At 42.7% G+C, this 27863-nt stretch overlaps 1 protein-coding gene across 4 annotated transcripts in view; it reads left to right on the forward strand.

The window, feature by feature from the left end:
- Positions 1–27863, forward strand: part of HHAT (hedgehog acyltransferase) — a 324456-nt gene that overhangs the window by 115263 nt on the left and 181330 nt on the right. For all 4 annotated transcript variants that reach the window (XR_009219848.1, XM_058539785.1, XM_058539784.1 and 1 more), the window contains exon 8: positions 6920–7070. Coding sequence is in view for 3 of the 4 variants with exons in the window: in XM_058539785.1 (XP_058395768.1) it covers positions 6920–7070 (151 nt within the window). In the remaining variant the exon portion in view is untranslated. The remainder of the gene's footprint in view (positions 1–6919; positions 7071–27863) is intronic.

The raw sequence follows: 27863 nt of genomic DNA on the forward strand, positions 1-27863 counted from the left end.
AGACTATATATTTTACACACCACACACTTGAGACATTTAAAAAATCATAAAGAAAATATAGTGAACATATGTTTGTTCATCTCTTAATTTAAGAAATAAAATATTACCAACATAGTTGAAGCCCCCTTGGATACTCTCCTGATTGCATTTCTCACCCTCCCGCTAAATGGTAGCCTCTATCTTGAGTTGGGTGATTTTTTTCTCTCGTGTGTTTCTTTACACTTTTACTATGTGTGTGACTATTGCTCTAAATGGCTGTTGGTAATTAATAAGACACATGGGAGATGACATAGAACTGTTTGAGAAGCCATGTGTGAAGGATGTGGTAGATCCTACCCTCACAATCATAAGGTGAGAGGAAAGGGCAAAGCTCTGATGTACCTCCTGTCAAGAGAGCCCAGGCCTTCATCCCCATGGTTGGCTGCTGCCCTTCCTGGAATGAGACCCACCTGATGACTACAGCCTGGCCTCTGTCCTCCCCTTTACTGTCACTCAGAAAGAAATTGTGTAGCCAGAATTTTACATGCCTGAGATCATTTTCTGGACCAACCTGAGTCTGTTCTTCCTTCGTTTACTATCCTCCCTCTTTGCTCGTCTCCATTTGGGGGATTTGGGGACTTTGATTACCGTTCCTTCAGCCTCTCTGACTCATTGCCTTTTTTTCCTCCTTGTCTCCCCCTACTCCTTGGTTTGGCATCACTTGCACTGAATACTCAGTATTTGCTTTTCTTAGAAGCAGCCTTGGAACCTTCTGCTGTGAACTGCTCCTGGGGCAGATGCAGCCTGGGTTCCTTGGACCATCTTCTTTTTTGATCCCTGGAGGGTCATCTGCTGGGTGTGGGTGGCCTTGTCATCAACATGTACAGCCAGTTGTTTAGAGCATATTATTACTGTAGTATGAGTAGGGAATCTTGTGATACAAACCATGATACAAACCAGGTAGGTAAATTACAGATGTTCACCTTACAGAGATTCAGCTTGGGATGGTGTGGTAGATGAATCTGAGCTAACTACTGGGTTTCTCCTTCAGCAGGTCACTTATCCTGCTGAGACCGGTAGGTAGGGATGCCAGCTCCTACCTGGTGGGGCTATAGTTCAACTTCCAAATTCTTAGGTTTAGGTTGAAATTACAGCATCTGCTGTGGTTGTTTATTCCCAGAACTCAGTGACTAGAAATTACTGACTTCCTTTTACCTCCTTGGCCTCTGCAGGCTGGGCAGGCTTTGCAAAAACCATTGCCTGCATCTTTCGCCAGCACACCTGTCCTCCCTTCTCGACTCAATGCTTGTTCCTCTGGACGCCTGGCAGCAGTTTCTCAGTTCTGCCCATTACCTCGCTCCCTTCACCCGTCAGTCACATTTACTGGCTTGGTTTTCTTGGCACTGATCCATCTCCTCATCCTGACAAAGAACATTACATAACTACTGCAAGGCAATAGCCATCTTCTCTTCAGTGTGTCTGCAGGAACCTGTGAGCATCTCTGGTGTAGACCTTCCTAGCTCGTGAGCTTCCCTTCCTCCTGTTACCACAGCTGTAAAGGAACATCTCCAAGTCTATCATGGCTCTTCTTCTATCTTGTGTTGTGCTTCCTGGTCTGTATTTTTCTTGATTAATCTTTGTGCTTCTAGTACTAGTACTTTGGGGCTTTGTCTCAGTCCACTTCCTCCTAGAACTCTTTGTAGAATTAACCTTCCTCCTGTCTTGAGAGTCTGCTCTGTTTCTAGTGTTGAGAGGGAGAAAGCCAATTCTCTTTTGGACGAGTTGAGTTTGAAGCCCTTCCAATTGGAGGTGGCCTGCGGGTAGGTGGAATTCACCACCCATTCAGTAACTGCAAGGCTAGTAGCAAGCATGGAGCTAGGACTTCTCTTTTTTCACTTTCTCACCTTTGTTCTTGACGCTGGGAATATGAGGTCCCAAACCCGCAGAGGATTCTTTTATTTGGTGGCAGGTCTGAACTTCAGTAGTGACTTAACAGTCCTCAGAGTTGATGATAGAATATCAGTATACCTCCCAGAAGAACCATGATACAAGTAGTCTTCATCCTGCAAGGTGGATTATTAATTTAGTTACTTTTTAAGGAAACATTTATTAAGCATCAACTATAGTCCCAGAGAATACAAGAGGTGGAAGATGCTGTTCCTGATCTTAAGGAGCTTGTGGTCCCTTAGGATAGGTACATGTGTGTACAACTATGGTCTGGTGTGATAACCACAGCACAAACCATAAGAACAAAGTATGATGAGATCTCTAGAGAGAGCAGGGTGCCTGCATAGCTCACTCCCTCACCTCCTTCAAGTTTTTGCTCAAATGACTCTTTTCAATGAGGACCACCCTGATTCCCCTTTTAAAAATAGCAGTACCCGCCACCTTGGCATTTCTGGGTTCCCTTACCCTGCTCAACAATTTTTCTTTTTCCATTGCATTTATTGCCCTCTTTCTCACTTGGCTGTTGCTGAATAATAAGCTATCCCGAAACTTAGTAGCATAAAACAATGATTTCCTCCCTTTCACTGTTCTGTTGGTTAGCTGGTCTTGGTTGGGTAGTTCTTGCTTGGGGTCTCTCCTGCGGTCGCAGTCAGACGTTGGCTGGGGCTGTGGTCATCCGCAGGTTCGACTGGGCATGACATCCAAGGAGGCTCCTCTCTTGACTGGCAGTTGAGGCTGGCTGTCGGCTGGGAGCTCAGCTGGTGCTGTCCCCCAGAACATCTTTGTATGGCCTCTCTATGTGGTTTGGACATCTCATAGCATGGCAGCTGGATCCAAGAGGGAATGTCCCAAGAGTGAGCATTATAGGAGGCAGGAAGCGGAAGCTGCCGGGCCAATGACAAGCTACACTTGGAAGTGGAACAGCATCACTTCTTCAGTATCTCTTGGTCCTAGGACCTGCCCAGATTTACTTTTGTTGGGGGAGTGGCAAGATTATATTGCAAAAGAGCATGTGGGATGGAAAGTATTGTTGCAGCCATTGTTGAGAAATACATTCTGCCATTCTTTCCTAGTATCCATATAGAATTTGTTTTTATGTCTATTTTTTGTTGACTTCTGCTAGGATATAAGCCCCATGAAAGCAGGAGTATCCACTGATGTATACCAAGCACCTACAACCATGTTTGGCACGTAATAAGTACACAGTGAATATTTATTAAATGTTCTAACAAATGTGTCTAGGCCACTGTGTTCAGACTGTAGCCTGTCCTAGTGGTGTGGGTTTTAATCCCACTCCTCATTTATGTTCCTTTCTATCTCTTTTAACAGACTGTATATTCTGTAAGGGCAGGGATCATGCCTCTTGATTCACCACCATATTGCTCAGTATCTGACAAGCAGTCAGTGCTCAATAACTATATATTAAATGAATGCAAAAATAAGTTATTAATTCTGCTTAGAGCATAGAGAAGTTATGAAGAAGAGACTATATTTGAACTGAGATCTGGATAAGTGGGATTTTGCCACGAGGAGAAGGAGCGATAGGACATAAAGGCAGAAGAAAACACCGTGAGCCCAAAGGGAAGGATAAATGGGACTGTAATGAAGCTGACCTGTGAGCCTCTTGAAGGCTAAGTTCCCACCTGATTTGACCTCTAGTCTCTTTCTCATTGCACATAACTGATGATTCAGTAGTCAGGCACTCAGTCCATGCTTGTTGGATGAATGAATGTCAAGGGAGAGTATAATATATGAACTCATCTCTGACTTTTTTGGGAGGAAGGGGTTAGGTTAGGTAACCAATTATAATTCTTGCTAATAAGAGAATCTTTTAAATACAAACCCAGCAAAAATTTTCTGAAGTATTGAAAAATAGCTAAATTATTTATTTTTGAATATAATGAAAGCTAGTTCAATTTATGCGTGTCAAGTAACTTTTAATCAATCTAGAGCCATTTATATTCTTATGTTGCCTTCTAGCATATTGTTTGCCTAGTGAGAGAATGTGGGAAAATTCTGTGGTTAACCCTGCAACCTTAAACTGAATCTTACAAGGAAAAACTAATCTTTAGGTCAAGGGGAAACAAGAATGAGCCACGCATCTTTCATAAGGATGATGAAAATCAACAGCAAGACAGCAGAATTGTTAAACTTGTGAATATAAACACAATTTTCTGAAAAATTAAACAATATAGAAATACAATGATAATATTTTAAAAACCATTATGCATCATTTTTTCGCATAAGCTTGTAAACCAGTTATTAAAATATCAAGAAAAAAATAAATTTAAGACTTTTGTATCTTAATCCATAAGAAACATTCAATAACAGATAAATAGAGCACTTGTGTATTAATAAATGTGTGGCTTCTTGGGCTTTCCATCCATATTGGGGTAAAAATGCCCAATTACTTTATCTTCAGTTAGATCTAACTACAGAGTTATGTTAAGCATCTGCACAAAATCAATCCTTTCTTTAGCCCAGTTCCATATGAAAAAATAGTGAAGATTGTGTGCAAAGGGTGCAAAAATGTAGACTCAGCTATGGATTTTAATTCATATGCTTCATATATGACAACTGTACAAAAATAGTGTCAAATTAAAGACGGTATTTGAGACAGGAAGCAATTCATTCTCCCTGATCTTGTGTCCTGTTAACAGGGAAAAGAAGTCTCTGTGCTTCATATACAAAAGAGTTCTGGATGCCTTAACCATGCACGGTCTTCCATACATCCTTTGATGCCTTCAGTTCTTCAGGCTGATCATTTTCAGTTCTGGAAGATTTGTGCCCTTTAATTAGTCATCCTTACTTATGCACTACCTTTTCTATCTCTGGGATTTTTCTGATCAGAACCTAGTGGTTCATTTTGGAGTATTTTAGAGTCCCCCTCATTGCCATCTCCGCCAGTGTAACTGATTTCTTCACCGTTCAGGGTAGTCATATGCCCCCCAAATGCTTTCAAGATTGTATTGCTTGCACATATATCCCACTTCTTGGTGAACGTGTATGTATAGACACACACACAGACATACCTACATATATATTCATACACACGCACACACATGTCAGCTTTCTTTCTTGACTGTTATCACACAAATCTAAGAATGCTGCAATTTTATACCCAGCCCTTCCAGCAGGTATGACTGTAGTCTGATCCCAAAAGTCTGAGGAACCTGTTTGACTACTGAGTGGGAGTGAGGTACAATGATTCCTGGAATTTTCTCCTTGTAGGACATATGGCTTTCAAATTTGAACCACCACTTGCCTTTGCCAAAACTGTATATTCAGAAAATGGCTTCTGTGTGTCTTTTGGCGGAGTGACCATGTATAGGCACATACTCCATAGTAGTGACATTCTTTAAAAGACCCTCCTGTGATGTCAAGAACCCCAGACAGTAATGTTTTCTGGCAGTACTTCTTTAAGGCTTAACCGTTTCCTTCAAATTATCCTATAGATAATGTGATCAGCTGCACCAACCTGCCCTGCAGTATTTACCTGTATGCTGGGGAAGGTGGACAGCATATGGCCACTGGTTGTCTTCTCCAGGGCTTCCTCCAGGGCACTGCTATGGTGGACTCGTCTCACCTCCTCACCCCACTGCCAAGGCCAGTGCAGATGGGGCCAGCAGCTGGCTCAGGTCGGTGGTACTGTATTGACCTGTAGCCCAGGTCCCCCACTCTTCTCTGGGGGTGAAGAGGTTGAAGCAGCCAGACCAGGAGCCCAAGGGGAGGTGATAGTTGGTAGAGCATCCTGAGCCCCAGCTGGAGAGGTGGGTCATTCTGAGTGGGGCCATGCGGAGTCCTGTGGGGGCCATAGTGTGTGTTTCAGGTCTCATGTCTTGCTCAGCGCCTGCACCCTGCATTCCTCTTGCCCCAGAAGTCATAATTTGGGCTAAGAAGCTGATAATTGTTGCAGCTTGGGGCCTTCATGTTTTTTAGAAAATATCCTTATTGTGATATAGTTCACATACCATACAATTCACCCATTTAAAGTGTGCGATTCAATGGCTTTTAGTATGTTCACAGATATGACATACCACTGCCAAATTTTGGAAGCTTTTCATCACTTCAAAAAGAAACTCTACCCTTTAGCTCTCACTCCCATAATCTGATCCCCCCACGCCATGCTAGAGAACTACTAATTAACTTTCTGTTTCTGTCTATTCTATTTATTCCCTATTCTGGACTTTCATATGTAATATGTGGTCTTTTGTGACTGGCTTATTTTACTTAGCGTGATGTTTTCAAGATTCATCCGTGTTGTAGTATGTATCAGTACTTCATTCCTTTTTATGGCAGAATAATATCCCATTGTATGGATATACTATGTTTTCTTTATCCATTCATCTGTCAATGGACATTTGGGTTGTTTCCATCTTTTGGTTATTGTGAATAATGCTATGAACACTCAGGTATAAGTTTCTGTGTGGACATCTGTTTTCATTTCTCCTGGGTACGTATGAAAGAGTGGAATTGCTGGGTCATGGGGTAACTTTATGTTTAACTGTTTGAGGAATTGCCAAACTGTTTTCCAAAGTGGCTGCACCATTTTACATTCCCACTAATGGTGTATGATGGTTCCAGTTTCTCCACATCTTCACCAGCCTTTGTTGATCCGAACTTTTGATTCTATGCATCCTGGTGGGTGTGAACTCACGTGAGATTTTGAAAGGATTTGGGAAAGATTTTCCCTTTCTAATAGTTTTTTAACACAATATATGTATATTTTTAAGTGTACCCTTTCCTAGTATCCGTAAAAGCGTGACTGCTAAGAGGTCCTGTTGTCTGTCAATAACAGAGGAGATTTCAATATTTGTTAATCCAAAAATTCCATTGGTTGAAACCAATGCGGGAGACTCAGTGTGAGTTGAGGGGACGAAGGGGAGTGAGTAGAGAAGCGAGACCAGGTGCCATATTTCCTGGAATGTTGCATCTTTTGCAGGAGGTTGCTCCACTTCCCATCGCTGTGTCTAACAGTCCCTCTGTCTTTCAGGAGGACTGGCGTTGGCTCAAGTGCTCTTTTTCTATGTGAAGTACTTGGTGCTCTTCGGCGTCCCAGCTCTGCTCATGCGCCTGGATGGACTCACCCCGCCGCCCCTCCCTCGCTGTGTGAGCACCATGTTCAGTTTCACGGGGATGTGGAGGTTAGTGGCTTGGTTTGTTAAAGCCCTTCAGGGGTGTCCAGTGGGAGGAGCCATGGCTTGGCCAGCTTCAAAGGGCTTGGGCCACCATCCTTTTTCCGCCCCTCACTCAAGCTGCATTTGGCACGTCAGTTTCTTCATCTGTCTAACAAGATGACAATCCATGCTTTCTGAACCCCTCAAAAATATTGTCAGGCTATGAAGATATGTGAGATAAGAAAGTTTCTCATTGAGTCTGTGTACAAATTCATAAAAGGTTATGTCTAAAGTGGTTTCTTACTAATTTGAGACATGCTACTACATATTGATTATTTTATTACTGTCTGCTTTTCTTGAAAATGACATCTGTATGTGTGGGACTGTCAATTAAAACAACAGACTTAGGATAATACCATAGGCCAGTGTTGGCATTTATTAGCTCTCAGATCTGGGGCAATTTACTAAATCTCTCCAAGTTTCAGGTTTCTTATCTCCTAAATGGTGATGATAATAATAATACCCACCTCTAAGAGTTGTTTTGAAGATTAAATAAGCTATTGCATTTAAAGCATCTGGCACATAGTAGATGTTTACAAATGTTAGCTTTTTTGCTTATATTATTCCTATACTTGGTGCATATGGATAGGCAGATGCTTTTTCTTTTTCTTACTCTTCTTAATTTTGCCCCATAAGCGTATGGTTGGCCTGAAGTCTTTGCTCCAAAAGATCTCTCAGCCCCCCTGCCGTTTCTGCTTGTTGTTCTCCAGATGGGCTTGCTTGCTGCTGTGTTTTTCTTATCACTCCAGGAATGTAACAAGTGACAGGCTTGCTTTTGCAATTGCAAACCTAGTATAGGGGTGGGGACTTGCACATCAGGGGAGTCAGTGCCTACTTAAATTTTGCTCTTTAGGGGGCTCCATTTGCTTCTCCTTGGTCTTGGCCCTGCTCAGAATTGCCATTCTGGCTCGTTCATGTGGCTCATTCAGTCTTATATTTCATCCCTGTAGGAAAAGAGCCATGACATGGTAGGGGAAGAGCTCAGTGCATTTTGCCACATCTGATGTTGCTATTAAAAAGGGGGGGGATAGCACGCAATGTCCTGGTTTTCCTTAGTGCCTTATTATAGATGCTGAATTTATCTAAGCCTCTGTAAACACATTTTATTTTTCGTCCAGTTTGCTTCTTGGGATTAGAAATGTCATCTGGTTATTGCAAGGAATGTCAAGTAATTGCTTTGATTTGTGCTTAATTACTTCATCAAATGTCATAGGTTGCCTGGTTTTAATGGCAAGGTTAGCAAAGGGATTCTCCCTAGCTAGGGGGCCAGGGAGTGATCCTTGTTTAAAAGGTGAGCCTGGTTGGAAGGCTCTGTTAACTTTTGACCTACTCACAAAGTAATTTACTGAATAAATGGGTTGGGACCCACCACGATTTAGGAGACATGTCACAAGTGCCTGGTGTGTGCCTAGCATGGTTCCTCTGCCTCCTTGGTGTGAATGCTTGCGCTAATGCATTTCTTGGGAAGCACATTCTCCTAAAGGGCTTCTTCAGTGTCGGTTGGCGTAATAAAAAACCATGACTCCTGGGCAGGCATGCTGACTGCAGGCCCCTGGCTCCTTGTCCATAAATATCAACCCGTTGATTATCACAAGAGGCAGTTTAGACAGTTGACTGCATGTCATATTAAAATTGGTTGTCTTCTTGTTCTTTATTATTTTAATTAATTAACTAATTAATTAAAAATTTTTTGGTCCAAGACCCTCAGTTGTATACAACCCACAGAGGTGGAGAGAGCATGTCTTTCAAGACCTTTGTCATTCTTGATTAGGACTAGTCTCAAATAGTGTAGACCCCCGGTTCTTGAAATTCTCTCCTCCCTCTTAGTTGCCATGTGGGCAAGAGAGTAATAGTGAAGAGTTACTCTGAGGAGGAAGCTCTGGGGTGACTCTTCAGAGTGATGAAGGGAGATGCTTACAAGAGCATGTGATGAAATAACAAACATGGCCTTTCTTGGGAGTGACCTAGACTTTTATCCTGGCTTCCGTTAGCATGCATGGGTGTAGATTTTTCCTTCACATTTGTTTTAGTTTCTTGTAGGGTTTTCTGGTTTGCCCGTTATACTTAGAAACACCTGAGCCTTCATTCTTCGTATGCAATGACCATTCCACATTAAGTAGTTGAATTTAGGAAAGGAGATTCCTAAATTCCTAAATCTCTAGATTTATAGTGAGCTATAGTGCACAATTTAAGGCTCACAAGTAGTTTTTTAATTAAAAAAAGAATAAAAATTATAGATTCTCTTTTGCGCTCTTTGCAGATGCTTCTCCATCCTTAGGAGGAGGTTTACCATGTTCATCTTCAGGATCTGGTAGCGTAACCCTACATGGGTCCTGGTCCCCATTCTTTAACTTTTCTCTGTAAGAATGCATGCCAGGGGAAAGTAAAGTTTTGAATTTGTAGTTTCTATTTGCATCTAACTTTATGTTAATATTTCTGGGCCATCTATTGAGGCATTGCTGCAGACAGGGAATTGCTTCCTCTCCCTGGATTTAGGTGTGAGAAACATTGAACCATGAGCAGATGTGAAAGCTGGCGATGCAAATCATTCTGCTGGGCCATGGCAGCCACTCATATGGTGACACAAAGGGCAGCGTGGATGGGAAGTGGAGAGAAGAGATTTAAAAACAATCTCCAAAGACTGTCTAATGGTTACCTGAATTTGTAGAAAAGCCACACGGAATGAGGTTTAGAACTGATGATGAGAGATGAATTTTTATTCTCCCATTTTAAAGGAGCCTTACACACTTGAACATTGTGCTGACTGATTGCATCATCTTTCAGTCCACTTAGCAGTGACAGAAGACTTGAAGCCAGCCGCCTACCGCATCAGAGGGATCTGAGCTCTTCATCATGGAACAGATGAAACAGGCCATCAGCAGAGAGATAATGTTCCCTGACATGATAGTTCAAATTGATCGTGAAAAATTACTATTCACCCAGATGGCCCAAACCTGAAAGTTAGGATTTGATGGGTTTATTTTTTTTTTTTCCTTCTGGCTCTTCTCTTTCATATAATTCCTGCTCAAATATTTGCAGATATAACGAAACCCTAAGGAGTATGTGTATTCCCACTTGCGTGATTTTCCTGTGGCTGTAAGGACCTGAGAAATTGAGAATTTGCTGCTTAATTTTTAGGTTTCATGTTTTAATTTAGGTAGGCTGAGATCTGTAATGAGCATCTTCTGCCAGGAATCATTAAAGATGACATTGCGTGTCCGAGCTCCCAAATTAGAAATCTGATCACGTTCCCCTGATTTGATTTCTAGCTATGGAAGCAAAGTATGCAAAGTGGTAGAATTTCCCATGGCAGCTGGTGAGTATGGGTCAATTTCAATTATCTCAAGAATCTTGCACAGCTTGCCCTCTGCATTTCTTGAATTATGATGCTCTCAGGTCTTCACAGGCAAACTCATGCATCACTGCTTATCCCAGAGGAATCTGGACACTGTTGGTGGCTGCTAGACCTTAATATACAGGGACATCTTCAGGCTGGGGATGGGGAGGAGCCTGAGCCCCTTCTTTCAGTGGGGCATCAATTGCATGAGCTGTTAGTCAATAGAAGAATTTAGCTTTCAAGGTGGAGAGTTGGTCCAGACCTGTGGTAGATGATAAAAGCCAGCTATGCAAACTGCTGGCTTTGCATGAGTCCTGCCTTTGAATCATGTTTAACCTCAAGTTGCAGGGCAGGATGGCAAGCATGAAGTTGTTGAAATATACACCATATTTACCAGCATCTCTGGGTGGGAAGCAGGGGCAGCATGAACATAACTGAGTAAAGATGGAGCAGGTGCTGTTAAGAAGAGTTCATTTTTGTTGGAGGCAGCCTAGTGTCTACGAGCTGGCTACTTACTAGCTGTGTGACTTGCTTTGGAAAATAATTAAAATGCTCTGGGCCAATCTTTTCATCTCTAAGATGGAGATAACAATAGTACTTGCTGCATAGGGGTGATATGAGGATTGATTGAGCCTGGCTTATGGTAGGTCCTCAAGAAATGGTAGCTTCTTACTTTTTTTTGCACTTGAAAATCTAACAAACCAGAGGTGACTGAGAGTTCACCCCATGGATGGGCTGGGAGGCAGTGGGCAGTGGTGGGACTGGCTGAGTAAAGGCTCCAGTCCAGCTCTGAGCCTGAGATGTGACAATTCAGACATAAAGACTATAGTGGAAAAGTCACCTGCTCTGTCCTCAGAGGAGGGAGCTTGATCAAGTTACTTTTGCCTCAGTTTCCTCATCTGTTGAATGAAAGACAGACCCTTTTCATTAGGTGATGTCTGTGTTCCCTTCCAGTTCTATCTTTATATTAGTCCCAGCTGCATTTGATGGGGATGACCACAGTATCCTGGTGCTAAAGGACTCCCACTCCCACCACCATGTAATTGGTCAAGTTATTTAACCTCCTTATGCCTCAGTTTTCTGATGTATTAAAATAGGGCTCATCATAGTGTTTGCCTCACTGGGTTGTTGCAAAGGTTAAGTAATATCAGATACTATAAGCAGGCATACTGTAGACAAGAAAATGTTAGCTAAAAATCATAATTACAGATATGAAAGTAAACTGTTCACTGTTTTTTAATTTCTCAGAAAAGAAAGGCCTGATAGGGTTGGTGGTGGAAGGAGGTGGAAGGTGATAGGGTGGGTGATATGTGGAAGGCATGGATTTCAAAATGGAAGCATGAGGGTCCCCGTAATCTGCATCAGTGTGACCTCTCCCTCACCCCTACGGGAGTTCTTTTGTTCTTTTTGCCAGCAGTTTCCAGCTACTGGACATTTGCATTACCTCATATTTTTGGGGTCCTCTCTTAGTCCAACCTTCTCTCTTATGATCCCATCTCAACAGGCTCAGAAAACATATTTTCCTTTTTCTAACATTCATATTTCAAAATCCCCTTACCTTTTCCTCCAAACATAGACTTCCATAAATCAAAGTGGAAAGGCAATATCAAGTTGAGGCAAATTTTATGAACCATCATTATATTTTGCTTCCTGGATTTATTTTTACTTCAAAGACAGTTACTCTGCCCTGATCTCTATTTTCTCCCTGCGTGGAGGATGTTTTCAGTTCACATATTTCTGAGCGAACTCTCAAACTGAGGATTTTAGAATAAGAAGCACTCTGAGGCAAGGACCACCAGGGCATCTTCACATGGAGGGCTTTTGTGTTGGTCACCAGTCACCAGAGCCCAGATCTGGACCCCGACCACCTGGGTTTGAATCCTAGATCCACTGCTTATTACCTGGCGACCTCTCTGTGCCTTGATTTCCTTCTCTGGAAAATGGAGATATTATAATACACACCTCTTGGAACTAACACCCTGTGCTTGTCATGGCAACAGTCACACTCACAGTAATTGTCTTTACTTGCTCACACCCCACCACACTATAAGCTCTTTGAGGGCAATGATCAGATCTTGTTCTTGTAACACTGGGTGCCCAGCATTTAGTGGGCATTCAGGAAATTTGTGCTGAGTGGGCAAATGGTCACTCTTCTCAGAAATTTTGACCACCGGGTCTTAAGAGCAAAATTTTCAAATATTGTGATCTCAGCTGAGCGATTTCTCTCTGTAGCACGCACTAACCCATCATTGCTGTCGGTGTACCCTGCCGTGACCACTGTCAATACTCCACCTTCTTTAACTCCCAGTTTTCCTCATTAAGTGTTAGTACATGGTGCACCAAAATATTGTGTGTGCTTGCAATTTTCTTGAGAATGAAGCTGCCTTGTAAGGAATGGGAACGTACGCCTTTCTTACTTAATTACTATCATTTTTTAATCAGACATCGTACCACGCCTTTGATATCAGAAGAGGGAGAAAGTTGCAAACTTAAAGAAGAAAAGAGATTCCATTCAGACTTTGATATGGGAGAGGAGTTTGACGGCTGTTTGTCTTTGGGGATAGGATTTTTCTGAGAGAGGTGCTGAAAGAAGCTATCCTAATCTCTTAGGATGGACGATGAGGAACCTGGATGCAGGACTGGGAGTGAAGCCCTTCTAAAACATATCCTCACAACTAATAATAGTAAGAGTGATAATAGTGATTATAATAACAGCAGCACTGGCAGCCGCCACAGCAAACACATAGTGCATACATTGTGCTAGCACATTTCTAAGGGCTTTATGTATTTAATTTATTTAATCCTCACAACACTGCTATGATTTAAGTACTATTATACCCACTTAACAAATGATGAAACTGAGACATAGGGAAGTTGAGTAACTCTCCTTAAATCAAGCGCTAGTAAATGGTGGAGCTGGGATTTGAACCCAAGCACGTGGCACTAGAGTCTGTGCTCATAATGACTACCTTTTACTGTTTCTCTGGTAAAATGGAACTGAAGTGATTTCCTCCTCCGTAGTCTGGGGTATGAGGCTTGTGTGACAGGATCTGGAACTTAGGGGTACCTGAGAATGATGGTGGCTTTCGTATTGACTCTCTACAAGGGGAGTGGTGCAGGGAGTGATGGGGAGGGGTGAGTCGGGCAGGGGGTTGGCTTCTAAGCACCAAGGGAAGAGGAGAAAGAGAGTCGTCACCTAACTCGAACTGACTGAGTGCGTGTTGTGGGGTCATTGGGGCTTCTGTTCTTATGTTACATCTCTTATGTTACAAACAGCAGTCTAGAAACATCTGCCCCAATGGAGGTGGGAAAGGGGGGCTTCACCTGGTGCCCACATAGAAACTTGACTTTGTTTCTCCTGCCAGTGTCTCCTCCTTTGTCCCCTTGCCCCTGGCCACCTTGATGGCCTCCTCCTCCTACTCTGTCCTTTGTCTCACTGCTGGATCAGATCCTTTTGCTAACAAGGATGGAGAAGTGCCTCACATCTACCAATCTTTAAACTTATGGGCCCCCAGCGCTATGCTGTTTCCAATTCACACCCTCCCTTCAGCAGACTAGTGTTGATTTTTGTCCCTCCTCAGTTCTGAGGATTAAATTCAAAGTGCAACCAGCTATTTCTTTTACACGATTATAGAGATTTTGATGTATCACTTTTATGTTTGTGTGCAGTCAAGTCTCTTACTCTTTTCCTGTATAGTTTCTGCCTTTGGTGATAAGCTGAGGAAGTCCATTTGAAATTTATTTGTTTTTGTGTAAGGTAGGAATATCTAATCCGGGGATCCACAAGCTACTGAAACAGTTTTCTGTAGAGTCTCAAAAATTTGCTCTCCGTAGACTCCCCGTGATCCAGCATGGTACCTGGCACGTAGTAGACAGTTGACAAACAGATATTTCATGAGTAAAAGATGAATGATCCCATGCCCGCTACGCCCTTGAAGAAGAGAGAAAAGAAACATTGACTTTCTTGTAAAGCATGGGTCTAACTTAACTTATTTCCAGTGGTTAACCTGCCATCCTAACTACATTTGTGGTGATATAAAATTCCATCTTTTGCTATATTATCTATTTCCTATGTTGTACCTGAGACTCTTTCTGGGCCCACTCTCTGACAGCATGCACTCTAGGTTCTGTGTTTCTTTGAAATGTGAATGTTTGATTCTTTTCTATATTGAATGTCTTACCACTGGAATCCAAGAGGGAATTTGTGTTTCTTTATTGGGTCTGGTGAAAAAAAAGAGAAGGGGGTGAGTAAAGAAAACAACTCTTTTATTTTTCTTCATTAGAGGCTAAAAACCAGCCAGCCAACCAACAACCAACCAACCAACCAGAACCACCACCACCACAACAAAAAACAAGGAAAACTTTGAAGGACCTTCGTTGTTTCAGGGGCAGGAGAATGAGGGAGAGGCTGCCCTCTATTCTGCAGTGGGCTGGGAAGGAGTGAAACCCTGATCATGGGCAATTAGTGGTGCTTATGCAAAAGGAAACAAGAAAGATAAAATCTGGAGCCTCCTGAAGAAAATTAAAGGGCCGTGTAGGCATCATCTGGAATGGGAAATTATACCCAATGGGATTCTAAGTAATTAAACCCCACAGATTCTCCTCCTTGAACCTTCTGGAGCTTCCCATCCATTGCTTCTCCTCTCTATTCTCTCTCTCTCTGTTTCATGCTGTCTAACGTCTCTAGCCCCGGCCACGGGAGTCATTTTGGCCTGAGATTGGGAGGAGCTGGACCAGCTCCATTACCCTTGCTTCTGTTACCTTGAGTGAAGAATGCTCCTGGTATCCCAGGTTGCCACTCTCAGTGCATGTTGCCCAGGAAAATTGGTCTAAACCCTAGTTGGAGTCCATATTACTATTACTAGTGGACTGAGGAGTAGGACTCAAAGAATAGTGTGTGTTAGAATCATCTAAAATGCTTGGTAAGTGGCAAGATGTGAGCCCACATCTAGATTCTGATTGAGTAGGTTGGGATAGGGCTCAGTAATCTGAATTTGATCAAGCAACTAGATGATTCTGAGGTCCGCAGACCACATTTTGGGAAGCATTTGCAACGATCACTGTTGGCCTTAGGGAGGAGTCCATATTCCTTGACATAGCCTACAAGGCCCTTCATGATCTGGCCCCTGCTACTTTCTTTCATTCTCTGTATTTTGAGCACTTGCCATGGGACAGTCTAAAGTGGAAGAGGGATACTAATTTAAAGACTACAGACTAAGGTAGAATTGCAATGAGACAGATGCTGTCAAGGAGAGATACACAGTGCTATTAGAACTTGTGCAGAGAGATTTGTTCTAGTCATGGAAAAGCTCCTTTGCTGAGATTGACATGAGATCTGAAGATGGAGGGGAAAGAGTATTCTAGGCAGAGGGAACAGCGTGTACAAAGGCCCTGTGGTAGAAAAGAACATGGCAAGTCTCTGGACTGAAGAAGGCCGTTGTGGGTGGAGTGCGGAGAGCACATGTGTGGGGGTAATTTGAGATAAGGCTGGATACAGACAAGGTCTGCTGACCAAGGATGACCTTGTAGGCCCAGGGAGGAGTTTAGTCTTCATACAAAGACTGAGATTTGAGGATTCCAACAATTTCAGGCTGGGTGGAGGGGTTTGAGCCTGTAAAGGAGATAAAAAAAGAGTTGGCTAGAGCAGGCAAAAGGAAAAGCTAGAGAGTATATTTCACACAAGAAGAACAAAGAGAGTATTTCAAGAAAGGAGGAAGTGGTCACCAGAGTCAAATACTTCTGAGAGATCAAGGGAGATGAAGACTGGAAAATGCCTTTTGGGTTAGTCGACTGGAGGTTATTACTAACCTTATCAAGGGAGCTTGTTTCACTGGAGTAAAGGGGCTGGTGGCTAGAAGGGACGGGTTTCAGTGTGAGAGGTGAGGAAGCCCTTACCTCCTTACATTCCCCCGTCAGCTTTATTGGACTATCTGCTGTCCTCCAAGGATGTCAGTTGCCTCTTCACTGAGAGCCTTTGCCCATTCCGCTCCTCTTCTACCCATTCTCCGTTCAGGCATACTTCTGTATCTTCTACTCTCACCTCACCTCCCATCTTTTCTGGGGGGCCCGCCCTGGCTCTCTCAGGTTGAGTTGGGTACCTTTTGCTGTGCTTCCGTGATGCCTTCTGTACTTTTCACTATTACCATGGGGCACTGTAATCACTTGACAACTTGCCTGTCTCTTCTACTGGGCGGTGAGCTCCTTGAAGACAGGGCAAAGCACTGTGTTCCTGTTACATCGTGTGTGCCTTTCGCATTGCTGAGCAGTTAGTAGGAATTCAGTAAATATTTGTGGAATGAACAATGAATGACCGAATGAGCATATAATTCTATGATGGTTATAGTGATGTCTGTGGTAGGATCATTGTCATGTATACCCCTATCATATGTATCATACATTGTTACTGACTATATGACAATATACCACTGTTATATACCTGGTAATACCCAGTTCTGCTACAAATGCTCTTAACCGTGCAGGGTTCTTCTTTGTAGAGATAAAACATATCATTGTTCCCATCTTTCCTAATACTACCTCCATTCATGAAGTAATTCACTTAACATATAACTACTGAGTACATCCCATGTGCTAAGAACAGAGGGAAATAAAGAAATGTTAATTTCATTTGCCCTTAGGAGACATGTGCTTCAATATTGAATACATGGCAGGCTATGACAAGGCTCAAATGACAAATATAGGCAGTAAGTGTTATGCCAAGTTCAGAGACAGAGGAGACTACGTCCAGCTGGGCTCATCAAGCAAGATGTTCTGAGTGAGTTGGCGTTAAGAGCTAGGCTCATTTCTTCATTTATCATAGCGTCTCCTCTGAACCAGGCACTGTTAGGTTTTGGCAGTACAAAAGCACATATGATAAAATCGCAAGACTCTAGTGAAAAATGGGAAAGGAGTGGACCAAGAGGACTAAGCAAGTGACCACACGTGCTAGGTACTCGGCTAGTCGTTTTCATATACTTCGTGTCATGGAGTACAGTTTATGCGCTATCATTCTAATGTACAAAATAAAAGTAATTTCTGTATTTCAAACAGCTGATCTACTCTTCCTCATTGGGATATCTGGGAATGGGGCTGGAAAGGGGCATTTCAATTTTGCAAGCCAATCAATAAATATATATTGAGTGCTTATGTGCCAGGCACTGCTTTAGGCCCTAGTAGTGAGAAAAAAAACAGAAAAACATCCTACCCCCATGAAACTTTTATAATAATAATAATAGGAAGACAATAAGCAGAATAAGTAAACTATATAGTATGTTAGAAATTCATGACTGCTATAGAGAAAAATCAGGTGAAGGGGATAGGGAGTGGCCGGAGTTGCAGTTTTAAATGGAGTGGACAAGGAAGCTCACTGCGAAGCAAAAACTTGAATGAGCTGAAGGAGTGATTATATTGGTGACCGAGTGAAGAGTGTTCCCAGCAGAAAGTACATTGAGTGCAAAAGTGCTGAGGTGAGAGAATGAGCTTGGGATGTTTAAGGATCAGCAAGGCTGCCAGTGTGGTGGGGCAGAATGAGCAAGGATAAGCGTCAAAGAGAACCTGAGACCATTTTCAGGCTTTTGGCTTTTATTTTTGCTTTATGAATTTTAAGCTCTGCTATTGAGTGCACACTCATTTAGGAGTGTTATACCTTCTTGATGACGTAACCCCTTTATCATTTTATAATGACTCTATTGTTGTTAATATTCCTTGTTCTGAGGCTTATTTTGTCTAATATTAATATAGCCACTCCAGCTTTCTTTTGATGTGTTTGCATGGCATATCATAATTTACAGTTAATGTATTATTGGTATGGTTGCATTTAAATCTACCATCTTAGTGGTAGTTTTCTTTTTATCTCATCTGTTATTTATTCTTTTTTTCATGCCCTCATATTTATGTATATATATATATAGAGAGAAAGAACATATACATAGTATAAAATTTACCATTTTAGCCATTTTCAAGTGTACAGTTCAGTGGCATTAAGTACATTCACATTATTCTGCAATCAACACCACCATCCATCTCTGGGACTTTTTCATCTTCCCAAACTCTATACCCGTTAAACGATACTCCCTATTCCCTCTTCCCCCCAGCCCATTTCTGGTACTGTTAATTTCTTTGTGTGGATGCAAATATTCTATTTGGTATTATACTCCCTTCTGCCTGAAGAACTTCCTTAGCTTTCTGGTCTGCTGGCAATGAATTATCTAAACTTTTATTTCCTTTTTCTGAAAATGTCATTATTTTGAAACATATTTTTATGGAATATGGAATTCTTTGTTGACAGTTACTTTGCTCTTTCAGTATCTTAAAGATGTCTCTCCATTATCTTCTGGCTTGCATAGTTTCTGACAAGAATCCTGATGTAATTTCTCTGTATGTTTCTTTTTTTCCTCTGGCTACCTTTAAGACTTTCTCTTTATCTTTGGTTTCCGCAGTTTGACTGGGATGTGCCTAGGTGTTATTTATTTATTTATTTTTTATTCTGCTTGGAGTTATCTGGGCTTCTTTGATCTGTGTTTTATTTTCTTTCACTAATTTTAGAAAATCCATGGACATCATCTCTTCAAATATTTTTTCCTACCATTCTCTCCTTTCCTCTGGGACTCCAATTACACATATGTTAGACTATCTGATATTATCCCACCAGGTCTTTGATGCTTGGTTCTGGTTTTTGCCCCTCTTTTTTCTCTTTGTGTTTCAGTTTGGATACTTTCTATTGGCTTATCTTTAAGTTCACTGCTCTTTTCTTCTGTTGTGTCCAGTCTTCTTCAGATCCCAACCTACTAAAGGAAGATGAGGATTGACATTGGAGTTGGCCCCTGTGGAGGTAATTAGTGACCTTGACAACACCTGTCTCAGTGAAGTGGTGGGGGCAAAATCCCCATTAAAGTGGGCTCAAAGGAGAATGTGATCTTATCCCCAGGAACCTGTGTGGGGTCTAATGAGGGGAAGCTGGTGAACATGGTGTGGTTAGGGCCCAGACTTCTTCTCTTCCTGACTTGGCCTCACCCCAGTTCTTATTGACTAGGCAGACCCTTTTGAGTCTTGGCCAGGCTCTGTGCACTACAATTTGCAGTGGGCTTACCTTGCCATTCAACACAGGTGTCACTGAACCAGGTATACTGGCCCTCATCTTACTACGTTCCATGCGAGAACTTCTGGATCTCTTCTTACCATAAGGTTGCTGAAGGAGGCTTAGCAGTGCCAACTAGGCTGACAAGAGCCAACTAGCCTCTCTCCTTCACTCTGCCTAACTATATTTATTCCAGTACGGCCACTCTTTGTGGAGAGCAGTCCTGCAAGGTGGTCTGTCAGAGTTCCAACTAGAAAGTAAAGCCAGAGCTTCTCTGCTTGGATTTTTACCTCCACCTATATACAGTCATGTGCTGCATAACGGTTAATGACAGACCACATATATAATGATGGTCCCAAAAGATTAGTACCATAAGCCTAGAAGGCTATACCATCTAGATTTGTGTAAGTACACTCTATGATGTTCATACAATGATGAAATTGCCTAACTGATGCATTTCTCTGAACATATCCCCATCATTAAGCAACGCATGACTGTAATAGCCTTCTCTTTTAGGATGTCATGGGATGGGCTGATGGGGAGGGGAACAAGGACATGTTTCTGAATTCTTTCGTCCTCTTCCATCTCTTCCTTTTCTTTCCTTTCCCGTAGTTCACTGTGTCACGAGGGACAGGTTTTCTACTTTCTCTTCCTATCTTCCCTTTTGACATATTCTTCTCTAGGGCAGGAAGCCTTGTGGTCGAGATCTTGTAGGTAGAAGGGGGTATTCTTTCTGTAACACGGAGAAAGATATGCTAAGATCTGACTCAGACTTAGTTCTGAATTTGTGAGCAGTTGGACAACCAGGAACTAGGAATTGCTGAAAAAAAAATGCATTGTTTTAGTTATAAAAAATTCCCTGTTAGAATTAACCTTTATATTCTTATAATAGTATTACTGAGTAAGGATTTAGATATCAGCATCACTATCTGAGAACCAGAGGGTAAGTGATATGTCCAACGTCACATAGCTAGCACATTCTAACTGCATTAAAATCTAAATCCTAATTCTCTTAATAAAAAAGGTTTAGATGCATAAATGCATTTGCCTGTAGATGAGTATGTGAAAATTGCTATGTTAATAGCTCCAGGAGTGAATAGGTTTCCTTTTCTTCTTATACCAAGAAGAAAGGCAAAAATATTTGGCATCATCCACTTTTGAGTCCTGATAATCTTGATTCTGATTCGCTTGTCTGTAGTAGACTTCTAAAAGCTTTTCTCTGGGTATACTAACGGAATTCTCTGATACTGTCCAATCGCTTACCTAATGAACAAGATGAATGCTCTGTCTTCTACTAAGTACTGTAAACTCTGGTTAACCTGCAGGGTAAAGGGCAACATTAATTCTCTGCCTGTCCTGCTTGGAAATCATGTTTTATTCTTAATCATGACATGCAAACCTGGTCACTCCAACCTACCATTTCAAGTTCTTCTCACTCACCTTTTATTACGTTGGTACAGAACTAGCCCTCGTTCCTCAGTCCAGTCCATCCAGTTCTTTCTCAGACCTCCATGACTTTGGTGCTGGCTTTCTAGTCCTGCAGGGCTCACTGCGGGACTCTTGTCTTCTCTAGCACTTACTCTTCAGGTCAGTCCCAGCTTCACTGTCACCTTTCCTGTCAAGCTTGCTCCATGCTCCAGGCAGAGGGATTGCTCATTCCTGTTTGCTCCGTGGTAATTTGTATGTTCATGTGTTTTAATACTTATACATGTTAATGTCATTGTGTCTAGCTCACTGAGCTTTTGGAGGCCAGGGACTACCATACCTTACTTACTTTGTATTTGGTGTTTTGCTTTAATATAGCAAATGTCTGTATTTAGCAAGAGCCTTGCTATCTCAAGTGTGGTCTGAGGAACAGCAACATCAGGCTCTTCCTGGGAGCTTGTTAGGAAGGCTGGATCTTGGGTCCCACCCAAGACTCACTGAATCAGAATCTGCTTTTAACAAGATCTCCTAGGAGCATTGTATGCACATTAAAATTTGAGAAGCACTGGACGGGGCTAGGTGACTCCTAAGGACTCCTCTCTGACATGCATGACTCTGTGGGTACCTGGATGATGGCCATGAGTGACTATATGTTTGAGTATTCAGTATCTTGCATTCACATGGGTCAGAGGGACTGGCCCCCAGAAGAACTTCAGTGGGAGCTTTTACTGATGTTCCCAGGGGATGGAGCCACAGAGGGACTGAAGAAACAAGGGGAGGATGAACTCAACCAACTCCAAGGTATGAGGGGGCTGGAGGGTGGCTTTTTGATGAGGAGATAAGCAACCAGGCAAGCCAGACTTAGTTCGAGGCACCCAAACCAGGTAGAAGCCACTAGTCTATAGTCACAAAAACCTACGAAAAATGAATTCCCCTGTTGTTTTCCCCAGGATGCATTTGTCCTCCAACTCATTTTCCTACCTGTGGACTTTTCCCCTTCTCTACCCTTCTCTTTCTGTTCCCCTAGAATTGCTCCTTGTGTGTAAGAAGCTCACTGATGAGGGACTCTGCCCTCTAGGAAGGAACACCCAACCTCTCTCGGGAGCTGACTGTGTCCTGCAGACTACCTTCCTTGGATTTTGGGGGGCTGCCCTCCTGCTCCCCATTGCAGGGAGGGATATGGTTCCCTGTGAGACTATTTACACAGGAGACCTGGCCCACCAGACTTCTGGAAAGCAATGCCTAAGGACATGACCTTACTGTTGAAGTAGAGATGATAGATACAAGTCGTCATTCCGTTTCTGGGAAATGCTGCTAGCTGCAGTATGTAGAGGATTTACTAAGAAGTTAATTAAAATATACATCATGGGTATCCTACAGGAGCCAACTGGGTTGTGATTAGTGAGTGAGTTAGCGGCAGTCGGCCGAGGTTGCTTGCTGTATTATTACAGTCACGGTTTTTCAGCAGGGAGTGGGGAGCAGCGTTGTTATCAGGGGACTGAGGAAAATGGACTCACAGAGGCTTGGTGGTAGCAGTGGCCCAAATCCCATTATGACACATTGTCATCATAATGTAAATCTGCATGTAATAATATTACTTGTCTGCTTGACAACTGACTTAATTGGTAGCAGTTATTGCTGTAGCAATATATTTCCCAGACTACTTATATTTTTATTGCAGTTGGAATTAGGTACGCTTCTTACAGTCTGTGTTTTTACTGTAAAAATTGATGGCTAAAATCTTAGGTTCCCGAGGATTTCTCAAGTGAATTTCTACAAGAGGGAGAGATGTGGTATATTTGAGACAGGGTGTATTTCCTCTGAACAGTTGTGTGGTCACTCAGTCCCATGAAACTGATCCGCAGAGAAATCTCAGGGATTGGTTTTGTGGGATATGTTTTCTGTGTTTCATTTCTCACTTAACAGCAGATTTAATTTCCTGAAAGTTACTAACAAGATCATTTGCCAAACTTTTGCCTTTGACTCAAAATCATTAGCAACTAAAATGTGGTCTCGGAGCTTCTTTTCCTCAAGGTTATCACTCAAGTCCTATCAGTAAAGCCAAGAAACTGTGCCAGCACCTCTCGTGGGTTTGAGTGGAGATCTCAAATCCTGTGGGACTTGGCTATGATCCTTGACTCTTGGGACGGCAAAAGAGGAGGGTTAGGGCTGCCTCTCAGAATCTGGTAAAATCCTTAGTATCTTGATGGTTTCAGATCTCCTGGCTGAGGGGTCAGAAGAGAGGGGAGGGTGTGAGGTGAAGTGGGGCGAGCGATTCTCTCCCACTCGATGAAAGCACTTCCCTAATGGAGCCTTGACCACAAGGGACTCAGTGTTGTTGCAACCTAACGTGAGTAGGAAGGATTCTTCCTATGACAAGTAGGTACAGGAGCTGCCCTAAGAAATCCATGCAGGTTGTTCTTGTATAAGTTGCTCATATTTGTGACTCAAACATGCTGCTCCTCCAAACACAGATGGATATTGAACTGCTGGCAGCAGGAAATGGGCTTTGAGATATTTTCCTGGTATTGGGAATTGTCATCTGGAGCCTCCCCCTCCATGATGAGAGACAGCATTTGTGAGAGAATTATCAGGGTAGGGGCAGTCTCTGTGCCAAGCCACCTGCCGTCAGTCATGGGGTTAAACCCATGACTGATGGCTCTGTGCTCTGACCACTGAGAAGTTGGTGGAGGTGCCCAGCAGCAGGGGTAGTGAAAAATCTGTCTGCTTCTCCAGGGCAAGTTTTATCAGCATCTCACTGAGCAGAGTATCCCTGCTGTATGGCCTTTTCCCAAACTATTCTGCAACTTCCCATTTGATTCTCAAATAGTTTAGATTATTTTTATTATTACTTTTCCACTTACAGATTAAATAAATTGTAAACACTGTCTCAATGGATTATACCTAAAAGTCCAAATTCTCTTTGTTCCGTGAGTATTTATTGAGTACCTGCTGTGTGTGTGCCAGCCAGTGATTTATGGATGCAGAGCCGAATAGGGGAGTCTCTGCCCTCAGGAAATTAATGCCAACAGGTAATATATCCCAAGACAGGCATGACCATCATTGAGCCTATATAGTACTTCAGTGTTTAAAAATACTTCCACGTCTATTGTCTCATTTAATGGGTTAGTCAGGGAAGGTCTCTCTTTTTTATTTTTGTTTGGTGAGGAAGATTGGCCCTGAGCTAACATCTGTTGCCAATCTTCCTCTTTTTGCTTGAGGAAGATTGTCCCTGAGCTGACGTCTGTGCCAATCTTCCTCTATTTTGTATGTGAGATGCTACCACAGCATGGCTTGATGGGTGGCACATAGGTCCACGCCCAGGATCCAAACCCACCAACCCTGGGCTGCCGGAGTGGAGCACATGAACTTAACCACTACTCCACCAGGCTGGCCCCAGGGAAGGTCTCATTTTTATTATGCCCATTTTATTGATGAGGAAAATAAAAGCCAGAGAGGTTAAATGATTTGCCTGAAGAGGTAAGTGGCAGACCTGGGACAACACCATGTCATCTCTCCATAACATGTCTTAATGTACTTAATATTAGCTTTTTTTTTTTGTGGGGAAGATTAGCCCTGAGCTATCATCTGATGCCAATCATCCTCTTTTTCCTGAGGAAGATTGGCTCTGGGCTAACATCCGTTCCCATCTTCCTCTACTTTGTATGGGACGCCACCACATCATGGCTTGACAAGTGTGCCTCAGTGCGCGCCTGGGATCCGAACCTGCGAACCCTGGGCTGCTGCAGGGGAGTGAGCGCACTTAACTGCTACGCCACCAGGCTGGCCCCAATATTAGCTTTTTTAGCATTTTAGCAATACTTAGGTTTAAACGGTCTTGTCTTTAAAGTGTAAATATTGTGGAGTCAATGGACACCATGAAAAATAAATCAAATTACACTAATTCTCTGAAAATATGTGAAATAAATTGTTTTGTTTGAGTAATAGTGTGTGACCATCGACATAAAGTTGTTGGGACAATAGAGCAATATTTTATGTCAATTTACTTAAAAATTAAAAGGTAGTTATGGAATTACATTGTATAGAGAATATAGTGTGAGCTTTGGACCTGGGGTCACATTCTTTTTTTATTAGGTCTATGACCTTGGTCAACTTACTTAACTTCTCTAAGCCTTAGTTTCTCCACTTGTTAATGGGCTCATGATGCCTACCTGCTGGGGTGAGGTAAGAATTTAATCTTTCTTTATAAATTAAATAAGATTCATGTTCTGGTTGTTACTGAATCATGCAGGTCTTAAAGCTGTGTGTGTTTAGGGCAGCTGACCTAAAATATCAGCTACAATAGATGTTAGCTCAGAGCTGGTCTTCCTCAGCAAAAATAGGAGGATTAGCATGGAAGTTAGCTCAGGGCTGATCTTCCTCACAAAAAAAATAAATAAATACAATATCAGCTACGTAGCATATCAGAAGCTCGTTTGGAGCAGAATGAGGTGCAGTCACCTCCAGGGGTGATGATGCTGAGTGAGTGAGGACTGGGAGAGACCTGGCCTGTGTATTAAGACCCCATGGAAAGAACACAAGCTGAGGAGTCAAAGTTGAGCCCTGAGTCAAAAGTTGCGCAGGCAGACGCTGACCTGCAGCTGTTGATTCGTGATACAGCTGCTTCTTACATGGGCAGCTCTGTGGAGCTTACCCCAGGGGCCAATGTCAGGGATTTTATTTATCAAGGATTAATGAGTGCCCTTAGTAGTTCTGCAGTGGCCATATAGAGAGATAGGAAACATGATGGCTCCTGGCACCCCCATTTCTCTCTATTTGGAGCGCATTGGATTCTGTACCCCTTGGTAGGTCGCACCTTTCCAGCTGTATAGTCTCTCTCTGGAAACCTGCTAACTCTCCACCAGAGTTCAGCTTCAGAGCCTATGGGCACTCTTTCTGTCCCATCCAGACTTCACCCCCTTTGGTCCCAGCTGGTCCTAAACTGTTTCTGTCACCTCCCTCCTATAGACCCTCTCCAGGCCAGAATCCCCACCTTATTCCTTGCTTCCCTGGATACCCTCGTGTGTGACTTATGCTTCGGGAATGTACGCGTCCAGACCGTTGCTTCAGGGACAGTTCTGACTCTCCTTCCATCTGTTCCTTTATTCATCGATCCGACAAATATTTGCCGAGTGCCTGTTATATGCCAGAGACTGTGCTAGGTGCTGGGGATCGAGTAGTGAACAAAACAAGTACAAGCATGCTGTCTCAGAGAGTTTCCTTTCTAGCTGGTGAGACAGATAATAATAGACATAATAAATAAGGAAGCAATATGGTGTGTTAGGACAGAATAAATGCTGTGGCAAAAATAGAGCCAAGTAAGGGGTATCTCGGGTTCTGGGGGAAGGGTTGCCATATTGAGTCAATAAAGTTTCTGCAAACACTGACTTAGCGAATACTGAACTATTGCTCTTAGAGGAAATACAGGGTTAGGTTCCTGTGAGCCTTTAGTCATAACATTTTTGTCAATCAATCAATACATTGTTTTAATATGTATTTCTGTTTAAAGACACTTATTTAATACATATTGCTGATTAACATTGAACTCATGGTCGACAGCACTATAACTCAGGCCTGAGTGAAGCTTATCTAACGTATGTATTTTCTGTATAAGGCACATCACAGCCTTCTTGTGCTTAGGAACACCAGACAGCACTTCAGCACTGTGCTTGGGGGCCATTTTAAACAGTGGAATCACCAACAAAAAGCACAAAAGTGGCACTAGATAGACCATGAAAAGGACCCCTTGTTTGCAGTATGAGAGCTGAAACAAGATAGAGGGTGCCTTGTTCCACCTGGGCACATGGCATTGAGTAGTTCAGATTTTTTTGCTACCCTGAGCTTGTCTGTGAATGACTGCAAAAATGCCTCAAGTATTGATTTTGGGGTTACACATAAATTTTAGTGAGTAGGCAAATTCACAAATACAGAATCAACAAATAATCAGGACTGACTATAAATGGGCTGATCAGGATAAGCCTCATGGAGAAGGTGACATTTGGTGAAGACTTGGAGGAGAGGATGTGAGTCACATGGGTATCTGGAGAAATGTTCCAGGAAGAGGGTGCAGCCAGTGCAAAGGCCGTGGACCAGAAGTGTGCCTGAAATGCTCAAGGAATAGCACAGAGGCCAGTGTGGCTGCAATGGAGTTTGGAGTGACTGGAGGAGAGGGTAGGAGGGATGGCAGGTCGGGTACGGCTTTGTAAGCCATTGTTCATTCTTGGTTTTCCGTCTGAGTTAGATAGTTATTAGTTAGGATTTTCCAGATAAATAGAACCAATAGTATATATATATTATTATATACACATACACTAATATATATCGTATATATACGTGTGTGTGTATGTATCTGTGTCTATATATGTGTATATATATACGAGGAGTTTTTTTTTTCCTGAGCTCACATCTGTGCCAGTCTTCCTCTACTTTATATGTGGGTTGCCACCACAGTGTGGCTGATGAGTGGTGTAGGTCTGTACTCGGGATACCAACCCGCAAACCTGGGCCGCCAAAGTGGAACACGCTGAACTTAAACACTACGACCCTGAGCAGATTTTTTTATAGGAATTGGCACATGTGATTACGAAGGCCAAGAAGTACCACAATCTGCCATCTGCAAGCTGGAGACCCAAGAAGGCCAGTGGTGTAATTCAGACTGAGTCTGAAGGCCTGATAACCAGGGGAGATGATGGTATAAGTCCAGTCCAAAGGCCCGAGAATCCAGGGACTGATGGTGTAAGTCCTGGTCTGAGTAGGAAGGCCTGAGATCTAGGAGCACCGATGTCAGAGGGCAGGAGAAGATGGATGTCCCAGCTCAAGCAGATAGCAAATTCACCCTTCCTCTGCCTCTTTGTTCTCTTCAGGCCCTCAATGGATTGGATGATGCCCACCCACATTGGTGAGGGGGGATCTTCTTTCCTCAGTT

This window comes from Diceros bicornis, chromosome 4, assembly GCF_020826845.1.
Source record: "Diceros bicornis minor isolate mBicDic1 chromosome 4, mDicBic1.mat.cur, whole genome shotgun sequence".
In the NCBI taxonomy this organism is placed as follows: domain Eukaryota; kingdom Metazoa; phylum Chordata; class Mammalia; order Perissodactyla; family Rhinocerotidae; genus Diceros; species Diceros bicornis.